Raw genomic sequence first — 19018 nt, 5'->3', positions numbered from 1 at the left:
AAGAAAACAACTTCCAGCCAAAAATTTCCTACCCAGCAAAACTTTCTATCAAATTAGATGGGGAAATAACAAACTTCCATGACAAACAGAAACTGAAGGAATTTATGTCTTCAAAACCAGCACTAGAGAAAATACTCAAAGAGATTAACTACAAAGAAGAAATAGGTAACACACACCAGAACCAGAGAAACAAGATTTTCCATCCAACAGACAACTAAGATTGGTTATCTGTGGAGATTCATTACTTATGTTAGTCTTTTACCTATCTCTAAATGGTATTGTTTGCCTTTATTGTTGTTCATTTTTAGGATTCCTAGTTGGAATATTAATATACCTTCAGATATAGCATTTGGAAATATTTTATCCCATTCTATTAGTAACTGTTAACTCTGTTTACATTGTCTTTGGATATACAATATGCTTTTATTTTTTAGGGAGTTTGTTTACCCTTCTGTTGCCTGTGCCATTGAAATCATATCCAAGAAAACACTGCCAATTTCATTGTTGTGAGGTTTTATGACCCAGATTTTCTTCTAAAAGTTTATAGTCTTAAGATTTATATTTAGGTCTTTTATATATTTTGAGTTAATATTTGTATATGGAGTTAGGTAAGGGTCCGATTTTATTCTTTTTCATGTAATTATTTTTCAACAATATTTAGTTAAAAGATAATTATTTTCTCCACCAAATGTTCGTGGAAACCTTGTCAAAAATAACTTGACAATATAGGGAAGAATTTAGCTCTAGGCTTTTATTTAACTCCAATGGTTTATATATCTGCCTTTAGAACAGTACTACACTGCTTCAATTATTGTAGCTTTATATGGTTTGAAATCAGAAAATATACATCTTCTAGCTTTGTTCTTTTTCGAGATCATTTTGGGTATCTAGAGTCCATATTCCATATTAGGATGGATTTTTTGTGAAAAATAAATAAATGTATGATAGTTTCACCTTAAAAAAGAAAAAGAAAGAAATATTCTCTGGTAAGAAAGAAAGCAAAAAGAAATATTGAAATGTTATCTTTAAGTCATCAAAAGCTTGGTATCAGACAAATGAAACTGTTATGTGAGATTATCAACATTAATATTGGATAAATTGCTATAATACTAGATGTCAACCACTAAGCCAAGCATGGGAAGGAGAGATGGGGAGGGAACGGGGTGGGGATCGGGTATGGGCTAACTGGGTGATGTGTGCATGTATGTCTTCAAAAGTATTATTTTTATCCCATTATAATGTATGAATACAGTGCACCAATAAAATAAAAATAAATAAAAGAAAAAAAAGTTAAAAAGTCAACAACAACAAAAATGAAAGTTTAAAAGCTGCTGAACCAGAAATAGAATAAAGAGTAGAGACCTATAGAGTGCTCTGTGGGACCCACCTGGGAAAGTCTCCAGAGACTGGAGACTGGCAGCAGCCTGACTTTGAACAGGCTGTGCTAGAGGAGCCAGTGGCTCCTGGCACTATGGCTGAATAAAATTCCATGGTGTACATATACCACAGTTTTGTAATCCATTCATCTGTTGATGGACATCTTGGCTGCTTCCATAGTTTGGCTATGGTGAATTGTGCAGCTATGAACATAGATACACATGCATTAGTTTGGTAGTTTGGTTTCCTTTCTTTTGGGTAGATAACACCAGAAGTTGTATTGCTGGATCAAATGGTAGATTTGTTCCCATTCTTCTGAGGATTCTCTGTACTGTTTTCCAGAGTGGTTGCACTAATTTGCAATCCTACCAACAATGTCTTAGAGTTCCCACTTCTCCACATCCTTGCCAGCATCTGTTGTTGTTTGTGTTTTGAATGATTGCCATTCTAGTTGGCATTAGGTGAAATCTCAGGGTAGTTTTGACTTGCATCTCTCTGATTGCCAATGATGTTGAGCATTGTTTCATGCATTTATTGGCCATTTGAATTTCTTCTTTCATGAAGTATCTGTTTATTTCACTTGCCCATTTTTTTATTGGATGATTTGGTTTTTTAGTGTTGAATTTCTTGAGTTCTCTGTATATTCTAGATTTATCTTTTTTTTTTTTGTAAAGGTCTTTTACCTCCTTGCTTAAGTTTATTCCTAAGTATTTTATTTTATTTTGTGGGGTATTTATGGTTGGCATACAGAAAAACATATGATTAATTAGTTTTGTATCCAGACACTTTGCTGAATTTGTTGATCAATTCTTATAAGCATTTCAGTTGAGGTTTTGGTTCTTCTAAGTATCGTATCATGTCATCTGCAAAGAGGGATAGTTTTAGTTTTTCTTTTTTCACATTTTTACTTCTTTGATTTTTATTTTTGCAGTATTGCTTTGGTTAAAGTCTCAAATACTATATTGAAAAGAAGTGGTAATAATGAACATCCCTATGTTGGTCCTGTTTTTTTTTTTTGGGGGGGGGGCGGGGTTCTTGCAGATTTTCCCCATTTAATGATGGTGGCTGTGGGCCAATTGTGTATTGTCTTTATGGTGTTAAGGTATGTTCCTTCTATTCTGATTCTCTGCAGTGCTTTTAGCATAAATGGGTGTTGTTTTTTTCCAGTGCTTTTTCAGTGTCCATTGAAATTGTCATGTGATTTTTGTATTTGGTTATGTTCATGTGATGAATTATATGGGTTGTTTTTCATATGTTGGACCAGCCTTGCATCCCTGAGATGAACTCTACTTGGTCATGGTGTATGATTTTCTTGATGAGGTTTTGAATGCATGTTGATGCTATTTGGTGTAGCAGTTTTGCATGTAAGTTCATCAATGATATAGGCCTATAGTTTTCTTTCCTTGAGCTATCTTTATTTGGTTTGGGTATTAATGTGATATTGCTGTCATAGAATGTATTTGGGAGAGTCCTGTTTCTCTCTATTTCATAGAATAGAGTAAGAAGTATTAGGGTTAACTCTTTTATAAAGGTTTTATAAAAGTTACTTGGGAAACCATCTGGTCCTGGCTTTTGTTTGATGGTAGGCTTGTTATTGCTGTTTCAATCTCTTTGATTGCTATTGGTTGGTTTAAATTTTCTCTATATTCTTGACTCAGTTTAGGCAGGTTGTATTTATCTAGAAAGTTGTCATTTTCTTCCAGATTTTCCATTTTGTTGGAGTATAGTTTTTCATTACAGTTTCTAATAGTACTCTGTATTTCTACACTGTCAGTGGTAATACCTCCTTTTTATTTTCAGAATTTGGATTGATTCTCTTTCTTTTGGTTAGTTGGCTAGTGGTTTGTCTGTCTTCTTTATTTTTTGGAGAAAACAGCATTTTGTCGATTTTCTGTATTTTGTTTATTCTCTACTTCATTTATTTCTGCCCTGATTTTAGTAATTTTCTGTCTTCTGCTGGCTTTGGGGTTAGACTCTTTGTGTTTTAAGTGTTTTTAGGTGTGGCATTAGGTTATTTATTTGGTGACTTGTTGTCGCCGACTAATCTCAGTTGGGTCATTATTGTCAGCTCCCGGTCAAATCCTCAGAAAGATGGGACAAAAGGCAGGTGGAGTTCTGCAGAAACTTATCTGCAGCAATTCCTTCCCCTCTATGAATTCCCTAAGTTTTTAGGTACGGCGCTTGGGAAAGAATTTGAGGTGGACAAAGGCTTCTTGATCCAATGACACTTTATTACAAAAACTCCAAGAAATTTATACCTTTCACCAGTAAAGTTAATAGTAAGAGAAAAGGGAGGTGGGTGTAATCATTGTGAAGTAATAATGAATGACATGTAAACAAAGGTAATAAAACTAGTCCTTCAGCTGGCTGTTGATCTTCGAGAGAGATTGACTTCTGACTCCTGATTCTTTTCCAAGGTCTTTGCAGATAAGCAGTCCCAGGGGGCCACTTCCCAAAATAAACAAGCATGGCCAAGGCTTGGGGGTTTCTCGGGGAATCTTCTTTGGCTCTCTTGGAACTTTCCATCTTTTGGGCTCAGTTCATATAGCAAGTGTGGGGAGACGTGGTGATTCAGGTGGATGTGATAAAGTTTCTCCAGGTGTTGGCATTTTTTATCTCCTAAATCTGAAAGCTTAAGCAAACTCACAACACAGTTTTGCAGACAAAATACCACAAACAACACCACAAAGTTCTTGGTTTTAATTGTCAGATATATTTCCTTAACTGCTGAACACTCTTCTTTAGACAATAAGCCTATTAAAAGTCTAACCATCTTTAATAATCCATTTCTCTGTCACAAACCCTCTGCAACCTGCTTCTAACTTTCTAATTCCTTTCTCTCCCGGTTGGGACTTTCTTATGATAAGCTCTTCTTCATGCAAAAATGCTTTTCTTACTCTTACACGGTATTTCCTTTCCTTCATACATATATATTTAGAACGTCTGTCCTTTATTTTGTCATATTCATTAACCATGCAATCAGCCTCTCTGTCTTCAGGAATATTTACACTGGGCGTAAAAGTCACCAATCTTTCTCCTTGAGTCTATTGTATTTGGGCAACTAAGTTGTTTATCAACTAAATTGCTTTAAGGTCACACACAAGGTTTTTATCTTCTCTGTCTCTAGGCAGGATCTCAAGGGTAAACAAAGTTTCCTTAAACTGAACTACTTTACCTGAGTTAATAGCTTAACCTAAGTTAGTGATAGTGAGGGTCAGAGACCCTTTGTAATTGCTGCAGCTGGAATGCTTATCACAGCATCTGAATTCTGGCCAGTTTTTATTATTATTGAACAAAGCCAAGGACGTTTAGGCAAATTATTAGAGGTTTTATTTCCACAGACTCAGTTTCTATTTATAGTCCTAATTTCACATCACTGGAGCAATTCGTGTAGAGAGTTAAAGGAAATATTAATAGTCATGAAGGGTAAAAGTGGGGGATATTTTGGCCAGAGACGATACCTCTTTCTCGGGGCGTTCTGCCGATAAACTATGTGGAGTGGGGGTCTCAACACATAGATGCCGAGGCAGCAGGATGTCTTGGCAACTTGTGGCTCTTCTTATGTTGGCACTCAGTGCTATGAATTTTCCTCTTAATACTGCCTTCACTGTGTCCCAGAAGTTTTGATATGTTGTATCTCTGTTTTCATTTGTTTCTTGAATTTCATTTCAATCCTTACATCTTCTATGAACCATTCCTCATTTAGCAGTGTGCAGTTCAGTCTCAATGTGCTTTTGTGGTTACTCTGGGTCTCCTTATAGTTCATTTCTAGTTTTATTCCATTGTGGTCTAAAAAGACACAGGGGAGTATGTCACAATTTTTGAATTTGTTAGTTCTCAGTTTGTGGCCCAGGATGTGATCTACTTTGGAGAAAGTTCTTTGAGCACAGGAGAAAAAGGTGAACTCTGCTGTAGTTCAGTGTAATATTCTGTATGTGTCTAATATGTCCATTTGGTTTATGATGTTCTTTAGGTCTGAGGCATCTTTACTGACATTTTGTCCAAAATATTGGTCTAGTGGTGTGAGGGGAGTATTGAAGTCTCCCAGTATTACTGTATTGGGATCTATATGTGACATAATGTCACAAAGAGTTTATTCTATGGAAGTAGCTACACCTATGTTTGGGGCATAAATGTTGACTATTAATATTGCCTCTTGCTAGATTGTTCCTTTTACAGGTAAAAAATTACCTTCTTTGTCTCTTTTGATAAGCTTGAGCTTGAAGTCTAACTTGTCTGATATTATTGTTGTCACTCCTGCTTGTCTTCGAGTTCTGATGGCATTGCTCCAGCCCTTCACCTATAGTTTATTATTATCTTCACTTGTAAGGTATGTTTCTTGCAGGCATCCTATAGATTGATTCTGGCTTTTAATTTATTTTTCCACCTTATGTCCTTTTTGGGAAGGAGTTGGGGCCATTTATGTTGTATGCTGTGGGAGGGGGGTACTGGGGATGGAACCCAGGGGCACTCTACCTCTGAGCCCAAATTTTTATTCTTTATTTTGAAACAGGGTCTCACTAAGTTGAAAAGGGCTTCCTTAAGTAGCTGAGGCTGTCCAAAAACTGCAGTCCTCTGTCTCTGCCTCCCAAATTCTAGGATTACAAGAATGCCATGTCCAAGTATTGTGTGATTATTGAGAGATGATTTTTAATTTCTAACATTTGTGTTTTAACTTCTGTTTGTGGTAGTGTTTGTTTCTCTTTGCTTGAATGAAATTATTTCTCTGGTTCTAGCATTTATTACTTCTTTGCAATCAATCTCTTTTAGTCTTTTTTCTGGTACTGGTTTAGAAGACATAAATTCTTTCCACTTTTGTTTGTTGTGAATGATTTTTATTACTCCATTGAATTTGAAAGATCATTTTGCTAGATAGAAAATTTTTGGCTGCAATTTGTTTTTTGTTTGTTTGTTTTTCAGAGCTTGGAACATATTGTTCCCAGCCCTCCTGGCTTTCATGACTTGGTTTGGGAAGTCTGGAGTGATTTTAATTGGTTTGCCTCTGAATGTCACTTGGTCTTTTGCTTTTGTTGCCTTTTAGAATCTCTCCTGGTATCTACGTTGGTCAGTTTGATGATTAAGTGATGTGGTGAACCTTTTCTCTGATCTTATCTGAAAGGGGTTGTATAAGTTTTCTGTACCTGTGTATCAACCTCTATATATTTTGAAATTTTTCTAATATTATTTCTTTGAAAAGATTGTTGATCCCTTTGGTTTCAATGTCAATTCCCTCCTCTGTGCCTATTTTTCTTAGGTTAGCTCTTTTAAAATGGGCCCATGTTTCGTCCATGTCCAATTCAGGCTGTTGAATTTTTTAAATTATATACTATATGTTCATTTTTGGAGTGGTCATCTTCTGAGAGTGAGACTCTATTCTCCATGTGGTCTAACCTATTGTTTATAGTTTGTATGATGTCTTCACTTCAATTATGGCATTTTTATTTCTTTCAGGCTCTCTCTAAATTCTTTTCAGAAATCCTGTATCATTCATACTGTTAAATTTCTGATTTGTGCCAGGTGTGGTGGCACACGCTTGTAATCCCAGCATTCAGGATGCTGAGACTGAAGAATTGTAGTTTGTAGACAGCCTCAGCTACTTAAGGTTCTTTGCAACTCAGTGAGACCCTATTTCAAAATTAAGAATGAGGATGGGTGTGGTGATGCATGCTTATAATCCCCACGCTTGGGAGGTGGAGACAGGAGGATCACACAGGATCGAAGCCAGCCATGCTGGCTTAAGAGACCCTGTTTCCAAATAAAAATATATTAAAAAATAGGTCTGAGAGTGTAGCCCGGAGGTAGAAGGGCTTCCAGGAACCCCAGTACCACCAAAAAAAAAAAAAATTAAGAATGAAAAATAGGGCTGGGGGTATATCTCAGAGGTAGAATGCCCCTGGGTTCCATCCCCAGTATTGAAAAGAAAAAAATATTCCAACTTGCCCTTCTGGCAGTCTCTGAAGTTCTGTGTTAGTGGGGTCTGTTTTTGTGGGGTTGTGGGAGTTCATCGCTTTATTGTTATTCCTCTTCCTCATTTTAAGTTTCTTAAGTTTGTATCTTTGTTACTTTTGATAGATTTTTCTCAATCTGTAGGTGTCAGCTGGTATACACAAGGGCAAGTTGTGTTGTATTCAATAGTGAAAGATGAGTGAGAAGGATAGTGATAAAGTGGTAAATGCAAGAACAGGGTAAAGTCACAGATAGGATCAAATAGGATGAGAATATGAGTTTGGTAAGGTAATATATAGTAGTGATTTGAGATAGTGAATATGTAGTAGGATCTAGTGACCAATATAGAGTATTTAGTATAGTGATATGAAGTGGTTTTAAGACAAGACAAAGAAAAGAAAAAATGGAAAAAAAAGGTAAGGGACAGAGAGAAAAGAGTAGATATGTACTAGGGAAGAAGCTTGTGAAAGGGGAGGGGAATAAAAGCAAACAAGCACACACACACACACACACACACACACACACACACACACACACTAAAAATACACCAAAAAACTAAACAACATAATAAAACCCTAAAAATATATAAGTATTGATCAGGCTTGGCCTCTGTAGTCCTCCTAGATCTGCTTGGATTCTTTCAGCTGTTTAAGGTTCACATTCTATAATGGGTTCTTTAGCATGTTCAGTCACTCTCATTTGTTCTGTAACCTATAATAATGGTGTCAGTTTACTGCCATGCTTTTTGGTCTCCTTCAATAATTAGGGCCCTGGCCTGATGCCTCTCTCTGAGTTAGCATTAAGTGCCACCAGCACCTTTCCTGCTGCAATCCTGGGTCTCTGAGACTCTCTCAGACTATGCAGGCAGCCAGTATCAATAGGGCTGGATCTAGTGTTAAGCACAGATCTCCTTGCTTTCCACCAGTTCTGAGCCAAATTCTCTCTCTGCCTGTGTAGCAGCAAGTGCCACTGGGACCAGACCAAGTGTATATGTAGGTGTCCCCTTTCTCCACAGCTAGGGCTGGGTTTTCCTGACTTCTCCCCTGTTACCACAATTGGGTGGTCTGTGATGATCTCCAGATGTCCTACTAGGGCTCTGAGTTCTGGGGACAGTGGACCTTTTTGATTGATTGGCCCTGGGTGCTGTTTGCTAATCTGCACCTCTTATATGTCTGACCACACATTCTACCCCATCTTCACCAGGGTGAACCACAAAATCTCAGACACTGTGAGTCTATTACTGGTTGCCCGAATCCCTGCAGCCATACTGGGCAGTGTCCCTCTGAGATGACTGGTTCACTTAAAATGTTTTTTAGCTCCTCTCTTGATCTCTGGAGGGCATTATGAGCTCAGCTGCCAGTGCTGCAAGTGTAGCCAGGGTCCATGCAAGAGGGACCAACCACTTACAATTCTGATTGGCTGTAGCCATTTACTTTGTTTCAAGTCATTGGGGTTTGTTGTTGTTGTTGTTTTGTTTTGTTTTGTTTTGTTTTGCTGGGAGTCTCTGGCAGTCCCAGGGCAGTGAGGCAGATAGCAAGTGGGGTACTTTTCTGCTCTCTGATCTGCTTCCTAGCTTTTTTTTTCTACCACCTTTCAACTGTCAGTGCTCTGTTCAAATTTATGTTGTTTTCATTCTTTTTAGAACACTATTTTCACAGAGATAGAAATCAAGTGTCAACAGGACATTTATGTGCTGCCTTCTTTGTTGCTATCTTTGAGTATCTTTACTTGTAAGGTGTGTTTCTTGCAGGCAGCATATAAGTGGATTCTGGTTTTTAATCCATTTTGGCAATTTTTTTTTATTGGGGAGTTGAGGCCATTTATATTCAATGTGATTATTGAGAAATAATTTTTAACTCCTAACATTTTGAGTTTTAACTTCTGTTTGTGATAGAGTTTGTCCTTCTTTGCTTAGTTGTTTGTTTGATGGAAATTATTGTTTCTCTGGTTCTGGCATTTATTAATTATTTGTTTTTTGTAATTAATCTCTTTTAATATTTTCCCTAGTACTATTTTGGAAGACATAAATTGAGCTTGTATGCCATGGAATATTTTTATTTCTCCACTGAATTTGAAAGATATTTTTGTTGAGTAGGAAATTTTTGGCTGCAAACTATTTTCTGTCAGAGTTTGGAATATGTTGCTACAGGCCTTCCTGGTTTTCATGACTTAGTTTGGGAAGTCTAGGGTGATTCTAATTGGTTTGCCTCTGAATGTCATTGGTCTCTTGCTTTTATTGCCTTTAAGATTCTTTCCTTGTTTTCTATGTTAGTCAGTTTGACTATTATGTGGCATTGTGAACCTTTTCTCTGATCTTGTCTAAAGGTGATTCTATGTATTTCCTGTACCTGTGTTTCAATTTTTTTTCCTGTTTAGAAATTTTTCTGATATTACTTCTTTGAAGAGATTGTTGATCTCATTGGTTTCAGCTTCTACTCCCTCTTCTATGCCTATTATTCTTAGGTTAGCTCTTTTAAGATGGGCCCATATCTCTTCCATGTCCAATTCATGCCATCAAATTGTGGTTGTTTTTCTAAATTTTATACTATACATTTATTTTTACTGTGGTCATCTTCTAAGAGTGAGATTCTATTTTCCATGTGGTCTAGTTAGTATACTGCTTATAGTTTGTATTGATACTTTCACTTCAGTTATTGTGACTTTCACTTCCTTCAGAGCTTCTTTCTGATTCGTGTTCTAGGTGTCAAATTTTTTTCTTTATTTTTTTCAGGATCTCTTTAAGTTTTTTTTTTGTTTGTTTGTTTTTTAGTAATCCTGTATCATTTCAACTATTAAAGTTCTTTTTATTTTGTGGTTCTGGGGGTTGAACTCAGGGGCATTCTATCTTCAAGTTAAAACCCCAGCCTAATTTTTTATTATTTATTTTGAAACAGGGTCTCACTAAATTGCAGAGGACCTCCCTAAGAAGCTGAGCTGGCCACAAACCTGTAATCCTCCTGTCTCAGCCTCCAAAGTACTAGAATTACAAGTGTGTACCACCATGCCTGGCTCTTAACAAAGTTCTGATTTGTCCTTCTGGTGATCTCTGCAATTTTGTGTTGTAGGTTCTATTATTGTAGAACTGTGGGAGTTCATTGCTTCCTTGCTATTCTTCTTTCTCATAATTTTAAGTTTCTTAAATTGTATCTTTGTTGTTTTTTATAGCTTTCTCTCACTCTGTAGGTATCATCTGGTATATACAAGGGCAAGTTGTGTTTTATTCAGTGAGGAAGGAGCTGGAATAGTAGATGCAAGGACAGGGTAAAGTAGCAGATAGGATTGAGTATAATGAGAGGTGTGAATGCAGTAAGGTAATATATAGTAGGGATTAGAGATAGTGAATATGCAGGAGGATTCTAGTAACCACTGTAGAGTATTTAGGTATAGTGATATGAGATGGATTTAATACAAGACAATAAAAAGGATAAAAAAAGAGACACAGAGAAGAAAATAGATATTAAAGAGGGAAGAAGCTTGTAAAAATTGGTAGGGAAGAGAACAAACAAATAAGCACACATGTGAGGCATGGTTGTGCATGCTTGTAATCCCAGCATTTGGGATGCTAAAAAAGGAGGATTGTGGTACAAGCACAGCCTCAGCTACTACTTAGTAAGGCCCTTTGCAATTCAGTGAGACCTGGTTTCAAAATAAAGAATAAAAAATAGGGCTGGGGGTGTAACTAAAAGGTTGAATGCCTCTGGTTTCCATTCCCAGTACCAAAAAAAAAAAAAAAAAAAAGATAAGCACACACACACAAAAAAAAACCAACAACAAACAATACAACCCCACCCCACAAATATATGGCCTCTGAAATCCTCCAGGGTCTGCACTGATCCTTTCTGCCACTTAAGGTTCTTGGCTCTATAATCTATAGCAATGAAGTCAGTTTGTAGCCCCACTTTTTTGTCTCCTTTATTTATTGGGACCCTGGCCTGATGTCTCTCTCTGTCTGTACAGGCACCAGGTGCCACTGGTGCCTCTCCTGGCTCTCTAAGCTTTCCACAGGACCTGTCTAATCAGGTGCAGGTATCACTGGGGCTTAATTCCTTGTAAGCACAGGTCTCTATGATTTCCACAGACCATGAGCTTGTGTCTCTCCCTACTTACATAGGTGAGACTGCCACTGGGACAGACCCAGTTTATATATATGGGTCTGTGTTCTCTACAGATAGGGCTGGATTGGTCTCACTTCTCCCTTGTCACCATGACTGAGTGGTTCATGGCAATCCCTGGAGGCCTTACTAAGGCTCTATGCCCTGCAGACTGTAGATCTCTTTGCCAGATTAGCCCTGGGGGACTGTCTGCTAATCTGTGCCTCTGCTGTGTCTCACAGCAGACTCCACCCCCACCTTCACCAGGATGAACCTCAAGATCTCAGACCCTGTGAGTCCATCACTTGCTGGGTGTTCTTTCGTGGGGATGGCTGGTTCACTTATGGTATTGTTGAGCACCACTATGGATCTCTTCAGGATGCAGTGACTACAGCAGCCACTACTGCAGGTTCCAGCCCGGCACCCAGGCAATTGGATCTCTGTGAAATGTGGAGTGAGGTGCTGACCACTTATAATTCCAATGAGCTACAGCCACTTACTTCACATCAAATCATTGGCTTTTTTGCTGAGGGTCTCTGAAAGCAAGATGGCACCACTGTAGCCCCAACAGATACAGCCATTCCCCAGGAGAGGCACAGAGTACTTTTCTGTCCTATGTTCTGTCATCTGGCTTTGTTTCTTCTGCCTTTCAACTTTTTGTTGCTTTGTTCAGATTTTGCTGCTGTTTTCAGCTGGGCATGGTGGTGCATGCTTGTAATCCCAGTACTTGGAATGCTGAGACAGGAGAATCGGAGGCTTGTGGCCAGCCTCAGCTAATTAATGAAGCCCTCTGCAACTTAATGAGAACTTTTTTCAAAATAAAGACTAAAAAATAGAGCTGGGGGATATAGTTCAAAGGTATAATGCCCCTGGGGTCAATCCCCAGTACCAAAAAATGCTATTTTTACAACATTAGAGATAAAGTGTCAGCAAGACTAAGATGTGTTGCTTCCCTCAGTTATTATCTTCTCAGAAGTCACATTTATTCTTTAAAACTTTAGCATTGTTAATGTTTAATATGGCTAAATTGTTTTGCTTTTCATTATTTAGTACTTTCCAGAATTTTCTACTAGGAAAATGTATTATTTTTATAATGGAAAAGCAAATGTGATTTATAAATATTATAGTTCTCTAATATATTGGTTTGACCACAACCAGTACATTATTGGCACTTAATAAGGTCCAAACATGTGGAAATAAAATAATTTGAGGAAAAGACATCAGAGCATTATTCACCTTAGTTTTTATTACAAAAAGTTAATAATATTGCTTGCATACTTTTAAATATTAGAAGGAATGACAGGCTTGTTTTATGTAGTTGAATATACACTCCCTCCAATTTTGGTTCAATAATAATTTATTTCAGATATAATTCATATGACTAGTGAAATATTCCATAATCAAACCCCTTTTTAACTTGAACTTATTTATTTATCAATTTTAAATGTAGGCATCAGTCTACCAGCTAGTGAACGGTCTATCTTTGGGTATTTTGTGGATATACAGCAATGTGAATTCATACCTTGGTCAGATTTAGTTCCTAGTGTTCAGACACTAATTCAAAGAGGTAAGAATAATTACAAGAATCATATTCATAAAATCTCTAAAATTCTGGGACTATTCTTACTTATAAAAAGTAGTTATGTTAGCAACTTTGAGAATTAATATATTACAAGTTTGTGTACATATCAGTTTATAAAATGTGCCTTTAAAAATAACCTTTGAATATTACTACTGAAAAACTCAGTGTATTTGATTAAGTTAAATGCACATTATAAAATGTGGTTCATTAAAAATCTTACTAATGGCAATATTCATTATTTTAATTAGCTGTAATTATTAAAAGGAGAAAATGGCAAGGATCACTTCTAAAATAGAAAAAATATATATGTAAAGAATTTACACATGGTTGTATAGGAAACTGGGTGTGGTGGCTCATGCTTGTAATCCCAGTACTTTCACCCAGTACTTGAACCTGAATGATCACAGGTTCAAGGCCAGCCTTAGGAAATTAGTGAGGCCCTCTGCAACTAGGTGGGATCCTGTTTCAAAATAAAAGAACAAAATAGGACTAGGGGTATGGTTTAGAGGTAGAATTCCCCCCAAATCCCATCTCCAGTACCACAGACACACAAAATAAGAAAATAATATTTTCACAAGTGCCTAAATACATTGTTATTTTTATTCTCAGTCTTCAGCGTCTTTGTAGAAAAAAAGATGTAGAAATTGCATTTGGGAAGCCTGGAAAAGTTTAAGGCTGGAACTTCATGGTCAGGCTTCTTATAGAGTTCTTACAAGTACAGATGGGCCTCAACTTACAAGTTATCAATTTTGTGATCCTGCAAAGGCATCACACACTCAGTAGTAAACATCCTTCATATTTTCAATTTGGATCTTTTCACAGACTAGCAACATGCAGTACAACATTTTCTGCACTACTGGGGTGTCAACAAGCTGCAGTCCCCAGTCAGCCACAGGATTAAAAGAAAATATTTACAGTGTACTGTTACTAAACTAGAATGTTCAACAGATTAGATGTATTTTAAATGCTTTTGATTTGTGCTATTTTCAGTTTGCCATGGGTTCATTAGGATATAACACATTGTCAATTGTGGAGCAACAGTATAAGAAGTTTAATGAGTGAAAATTGAATTAAAATGCTGTAAGGTCAGGTTACTCTCATCAAAGAATGTCAAGATTTGGTTGTGAGAGTTTTCAACAGGAACCATTCAAGGCTAGTCTAATCATAAAGCATCGAGAAAGTTCTAATTCTAAATTTATTTTGGTTGGAAATATCAAGGTCATATTTTATACTGTCAAAATAAACATCACTGCATGGTTAAGAATTGTATTTCATGTTAGTGCTAATACTGGGCCATTTTTATTCTTAGTTTTGTGCTAATACATAAAAAGGCATAACAATATCATTTGCATATAACTCAACAATTTCTCCACCTCTAAAACATAATTTACATGACTCACATGCAAATGTCTTGGAAGTAACTAAATTCCTCCTGATCTTTTAAACCCAGACTTCTAACAGGAATTTACATAGCACAATATCATTTTTCTGTGGTAAACCACAATATGAACTTCTGAATTATGTGTCATGTATTATGTGTATTATTTGTATTAGCTATTCAACTAAGTTTTATTTTTTATAGAGCAAATAACAGATGTGTTGTTGTATAATGCAGGGGGAAAATTGGGTAGTATTTATAAGAAAGCTGCAGAATCCATAAATATTTTATTTGTGTGTTCCTTATTTTATATCAAATAGCCCATGTTCAACTATTTTCTACTTTTAAAAATGTCAATTTCACATGGTTCAAACGTAATACAATTGGAGATATTAGTACATATATGTTTGTATGGTGGAAAATTCCAACAGAAAGGAAGAGACTAAATGGTGAGGGAAAGAGTTACTAAAGAATTGACGTTCTTCTGGAGAATGACTTCCATCATCTCTATAGGAAAGAAGTAGGAGGCAGTTCTGGTATCTGAGGGAAGATTTAGCAGGTGGTAAGAAAGTCATGGAGTTTTCTTTTGGGAACCTATTTCTTTTAGGAACATATTTGGTCAGCTCACTAACTCAAAGTATGAATGAGAGAGAGAATTCCTGAGATCAGCAAAGATACCAGTCACATGCAACAATTTTGGCTTATTTGTATGTGTTTAAATTGCTTCATAACATGTGGAATTTTCTAGAAAGTAATAAGTACCTAAAAAATTGGGTTAATAATTCTTCCTGGGTCATTTGAATCTTTTTTTATTTTAAACTTAGGAACTTCATTACTGACTGACCTTCAAGAAGCTGGTGACAAAATCTTGAAGATAGCAGAAGGTGGAGAGTACATTAATTATGTTGCTACCAGAGACACAATGTGCCTTTCTTTCCTCATGAGCCTTCTCTTAAAGAATTCCTGCCCTGTGCTTCTCACAGGTATTAAAAATATGTGAGGGAAGGTGGGTTTCAAAGTTAGGAGGAGGTTTAGATATTACTTGGTCTAACCATTTTTAAGTGGAGGAAAATGGTCACTGAAAAGTTTTTGTTGACTATATTAATTTATATTCTTACCAACAGTATATGAATGCCCATTTCTCTACATGTGTGCCAGCACAGGGATTATAAATCTTTTTCATTTCATCACCTTCAGGACAACTTCTAGAAGTAGAACTATTGAATAGATACATGATTGGCCTCCATGGCCTGAGGCCCTTAGGGTGGCATTGATTTGGGTTTATTAAATCTACACATGTAATTCCTTCAACCTAATGTTAACTTTTTCAGTCTTTCACTATTATAAAAGGAATAACTCAATTCAGCTTCTGCCCTTTCAGAACACTTATTTAAATTCACTGGTTATCTTTTTACTTGTGTTGCATATCACAAGTAAATAGTATTGCTTTCCAAGTTCCATATTCAAAGAATTCCAAGAGGCTAACTCTCAAATAACCTATAGATTGCTTCTAATTTATTCTAAGAAAATGCTTATTCTTATTTTATTATTGGGTGAATTTTAAAGGCGTGAGTTCTGCTTCTAAGGAATTTATCATCAAATCTCTTCCTCAGATAATGCTGGCAAGTTTTTTAAGGAATTTCATTTCATGTAGCATTTCTTTAAATAATTTTTTTAGTGGTTCTGGGGGTGGGACCCAGGGACTTTTCTAACTCCGGGCTATACTCCCAGACCTATTTTATACTTTATTTGGAAACAGGGTCTCACTAAGTAGCTGAGAGCCTCACTAAGTAGCTGAGGCTGGCTTCGAACCTGTGAGATCCTCCTGTCTTAGCCTCCCAAGCACAGGGATTACAAGCGTGCGCCACCACGCTCGGATCATTTCAAGTAGTATTTCTAATGTATTACTGTGTTATCAGCAAAAAGATTTGTGATAGGCTTAAATGAATAAAATAATAGTTAAATCCTAATCCATTCTTTTGTAAGAGATACAAATAATTAATCTGAGATTCTCACATAAATGTACTGATTTATCCAGTCTTGTATTTTAAAAAGGAAACAGCAAAAACATACTTTTCATGCAAATTTCAGATTAAGAAAAATTCTACTGTTACCAGAGTCCTAGACCTATTGGTCTTATTTCAGGGTTACCAATAAACCAGATTTAGCCACCTGCCTTAAGAAACAAACAGAAAGGTGAGAAACAGGAAAATGGTGAGAAACAGGAAAGGAACTTTAATCAGTATGGTTGTATTGGGAAGGCAAAATGATATGCCCTTTCTTTGAGGTGCCTACAGGAGCAGCTCAAAGTAGGTCTTAAGTAGAGAAAGTAGGGTAAGAGTAAGAGGTGTCATCATTAAACTATCTTGGTCAAATTGTGGTCTGGTTGGTCGTTGTTTCAGTTCTGGTTCCACAAGGCAGAACTGATAAGGAGAAATCCTTATCACTTGGGAGGGTCAATTTCCACTTGTTGCTCAGGATGTTTATCAGATCTATGACTCTATAGAGGGGCAATTCAGTCTCCATGAGGCAGTGTTTCTGCTTGGTGTGGAGCACAGTCTTACCATGGGGCACGTTGGGCAGTGACTAGAGACTTGTAAGTACCACTCCAAGCGTCTGAAACAGGATGCTGAGGACCTTGCCTGTCTTGAAGGGGTATAAGATAGGTTAGGTAAGTTTAAGATTAATAAACCTAGTATTAGCAATTTTAAATGAACAGTCCATAAATTATTAGCATGGTTAAATGCAGAGCTGACAGAAACCTGATCCAAAGTTTAATGTAATGAAGGAGATAAATACAAGATTAAGGCAGACCACCAAGCTTTGCCTGCTCTCATTGACTCTTAGGGCATCTGCAGGCCTATATAAAGAGCACTGGTTTTAGTAAAGGCACCTTTCTAAGTCTCTCATTATAATACCAGTTTGTTTTAATATTGTAGCATGCTATTTTCTGGCATATAAATCTAACCTAATGTATTCCCCCCCCCAGGAGAGTCTGGTGTTGGAAAAACTGCTGCCATTAACCAAATGCTTGAAAAACTACAGAGCCCAGGAGCATTTGAAATAAAATATGGATCAATTTTAGGAGATGTTCTATTACATAATGAGATTAAAAAATCAAGGTCAGATATGTTAAACTCAATTTGATTTGTGTGGCATAAAAATATTTGCCTAATGTATGTATGCCTTGTTTTTAATAAGCAAATCTGTTACATAAAGGTGCAAAATTATTCAAAAGAGAAGCTAGGAAAAGTATTTTTCGTAATATCTTTTTTAATTAATTAATTTTTTTTTTTTTTTGGTGGTGCTGGGGGTGGAGCCCAGAGGCTTTCTACCTCCGGACTATACTCCCAGACCTATTTTTCAAAAATAAAGAATAAAAAATTAGGGTTAGGGTGTCACTCAGAGGTGAAATGCCCCTGGTTCCATCCCCCAAGACCTAGGAATCATCCTTTAGTTTCTTCCCATCTTCTCACCAGTCCATCTATAAGCCCCATTCAATCCCTTTATAGTCCCTGTGTCTCCATTCTCCCTGCTCCAAATCCAGTCTCCTATTATTCAGATGCTCTGCCTTCATATATATCACAAATTTCTGTCTCAGCCTCCCGAATGCTGGGATTATAAGTGTGTGCCACCACGCCCAGGCTAGAAAGTATTTTTGATCTAAATATCACAAATAACATGAGTCTGAAAAAAATAAATAGGTATGTTAATATTTAAACAGAAGTGGATTTTAACAACAGAGAAACACAATTATTTTCAATTAAACATAAAAAATACCAGGAAACAAAAACAAAATAAAACCAAGTGCATCTTCCACTGAGTGATCCATAAGACAATATACATTTTATAAAGGGACAAAGGAGATAATGGTTTATTATCCTTAGAAAACACCCAAGAGCCTGGCATCCTTGTAGGAACTTAAATTTTTAAGCCCATGTTAAGTTTGAGTATTAGACCAATCATGACACTAATTTTCTCTGTAAAGGAGTAAAAAGGTGGGTGAAAAAACACTTTTTTTCTTGTAGAGGATACAAGTAAAATCAACCATATATTTACAGTGGTAAATAAACTAATTTTGAATCCTGAAAACATTTCTTTCCAATAGCTTAAAGCAAAATATCAGCCTTTTGATGTCTGAAACCCATAGGACAACATTTGGGAGATTTGGTACGTATCAGTACTGTTTCAAAACATTTCTATCTCAACTGTATGCAAGGTATTTATTACTTTTAGAAATATCAGAAGGAAATTTTCATTTGATAATTTAAAATAAAAAAAGTCCTGAAAAATATCCAGTACCCTCTTAAGCCATCCTAACCTATTCAAGAGGTAGAGAGCCTCTGGTAAAGGAGCATTGTATCTACTCACACAAAGCCAACGCCTTCCTTATCAGTAGAATCATCAATGAAATCTAGAAGTAACTGAATACACTGTTATTCTTAAATGCTTTTAGACAGAGTATAATAGAAAATTAAGATTCTGTAGTTCTCAAAGCAGGCCATACAATTGAAACATACATGAGATTTTAGAAGCCTTGCCTTTGACTGTTCTGCTCCATACCTGGGAGCAGCTCTACTCAAGGAGAAGGGATGGAGCAGTGCTAAGATAGCTGTGGAAAAGGAAAAGCGTCTGGACCACAAG

The 19018-nt window shown here is 36.5% G+C and overlaps 1 protein-coding gene across 1 annotated transcript in view; it reads left to right on the top strand.

Moving 5' to 3' along the window:
- Positions 1 to 19018, top strand: part of DNAH14 (dynein axonemal heavy chain 14) — a gene marked incomplete at both ends in the record, with an annotated part of 395029 nt that overhangs the window by 232331 nt on the left and 143680 nt on the right. Inside the window, 4 exons of the mRNA XM_080698700.1 lie at positions 12865 to 12981; positions 15199 to 15357; positions 17364 to 17496; positions 18483 to 18544. Coding sequence (XP_080554826.1) covers positions 12865 to 12981; positions 15199 to 15357; positions 17364 to 17496; positions 18483 to 18544 — 471 coding nt within the window. The remainder of the gene's footprint in view (positions 1 to 12864; positions 12982 to 15198; positions 15358 to 17363; positions 17497 to 18482; positions 18545 to 19018) is intronic.

The sequence above is a fragment of the Muscardinus avellanarius genome (genome assembly GCF_963383645.1).
Source record: "Muscardinus avellanarius genome assembly, chromosome: 7".
Taxonomy (NCBI): Eukaryota; Metazoa; Chordata; class Mammalia; order Rodentia; family Gliridae; genus Muscardinus; species Muscardinus avellanarius.
Note: the sequence above shows the minus strand (reverse complement) of the source record. Positions and strands in the feature narration are given on the sequence as shown.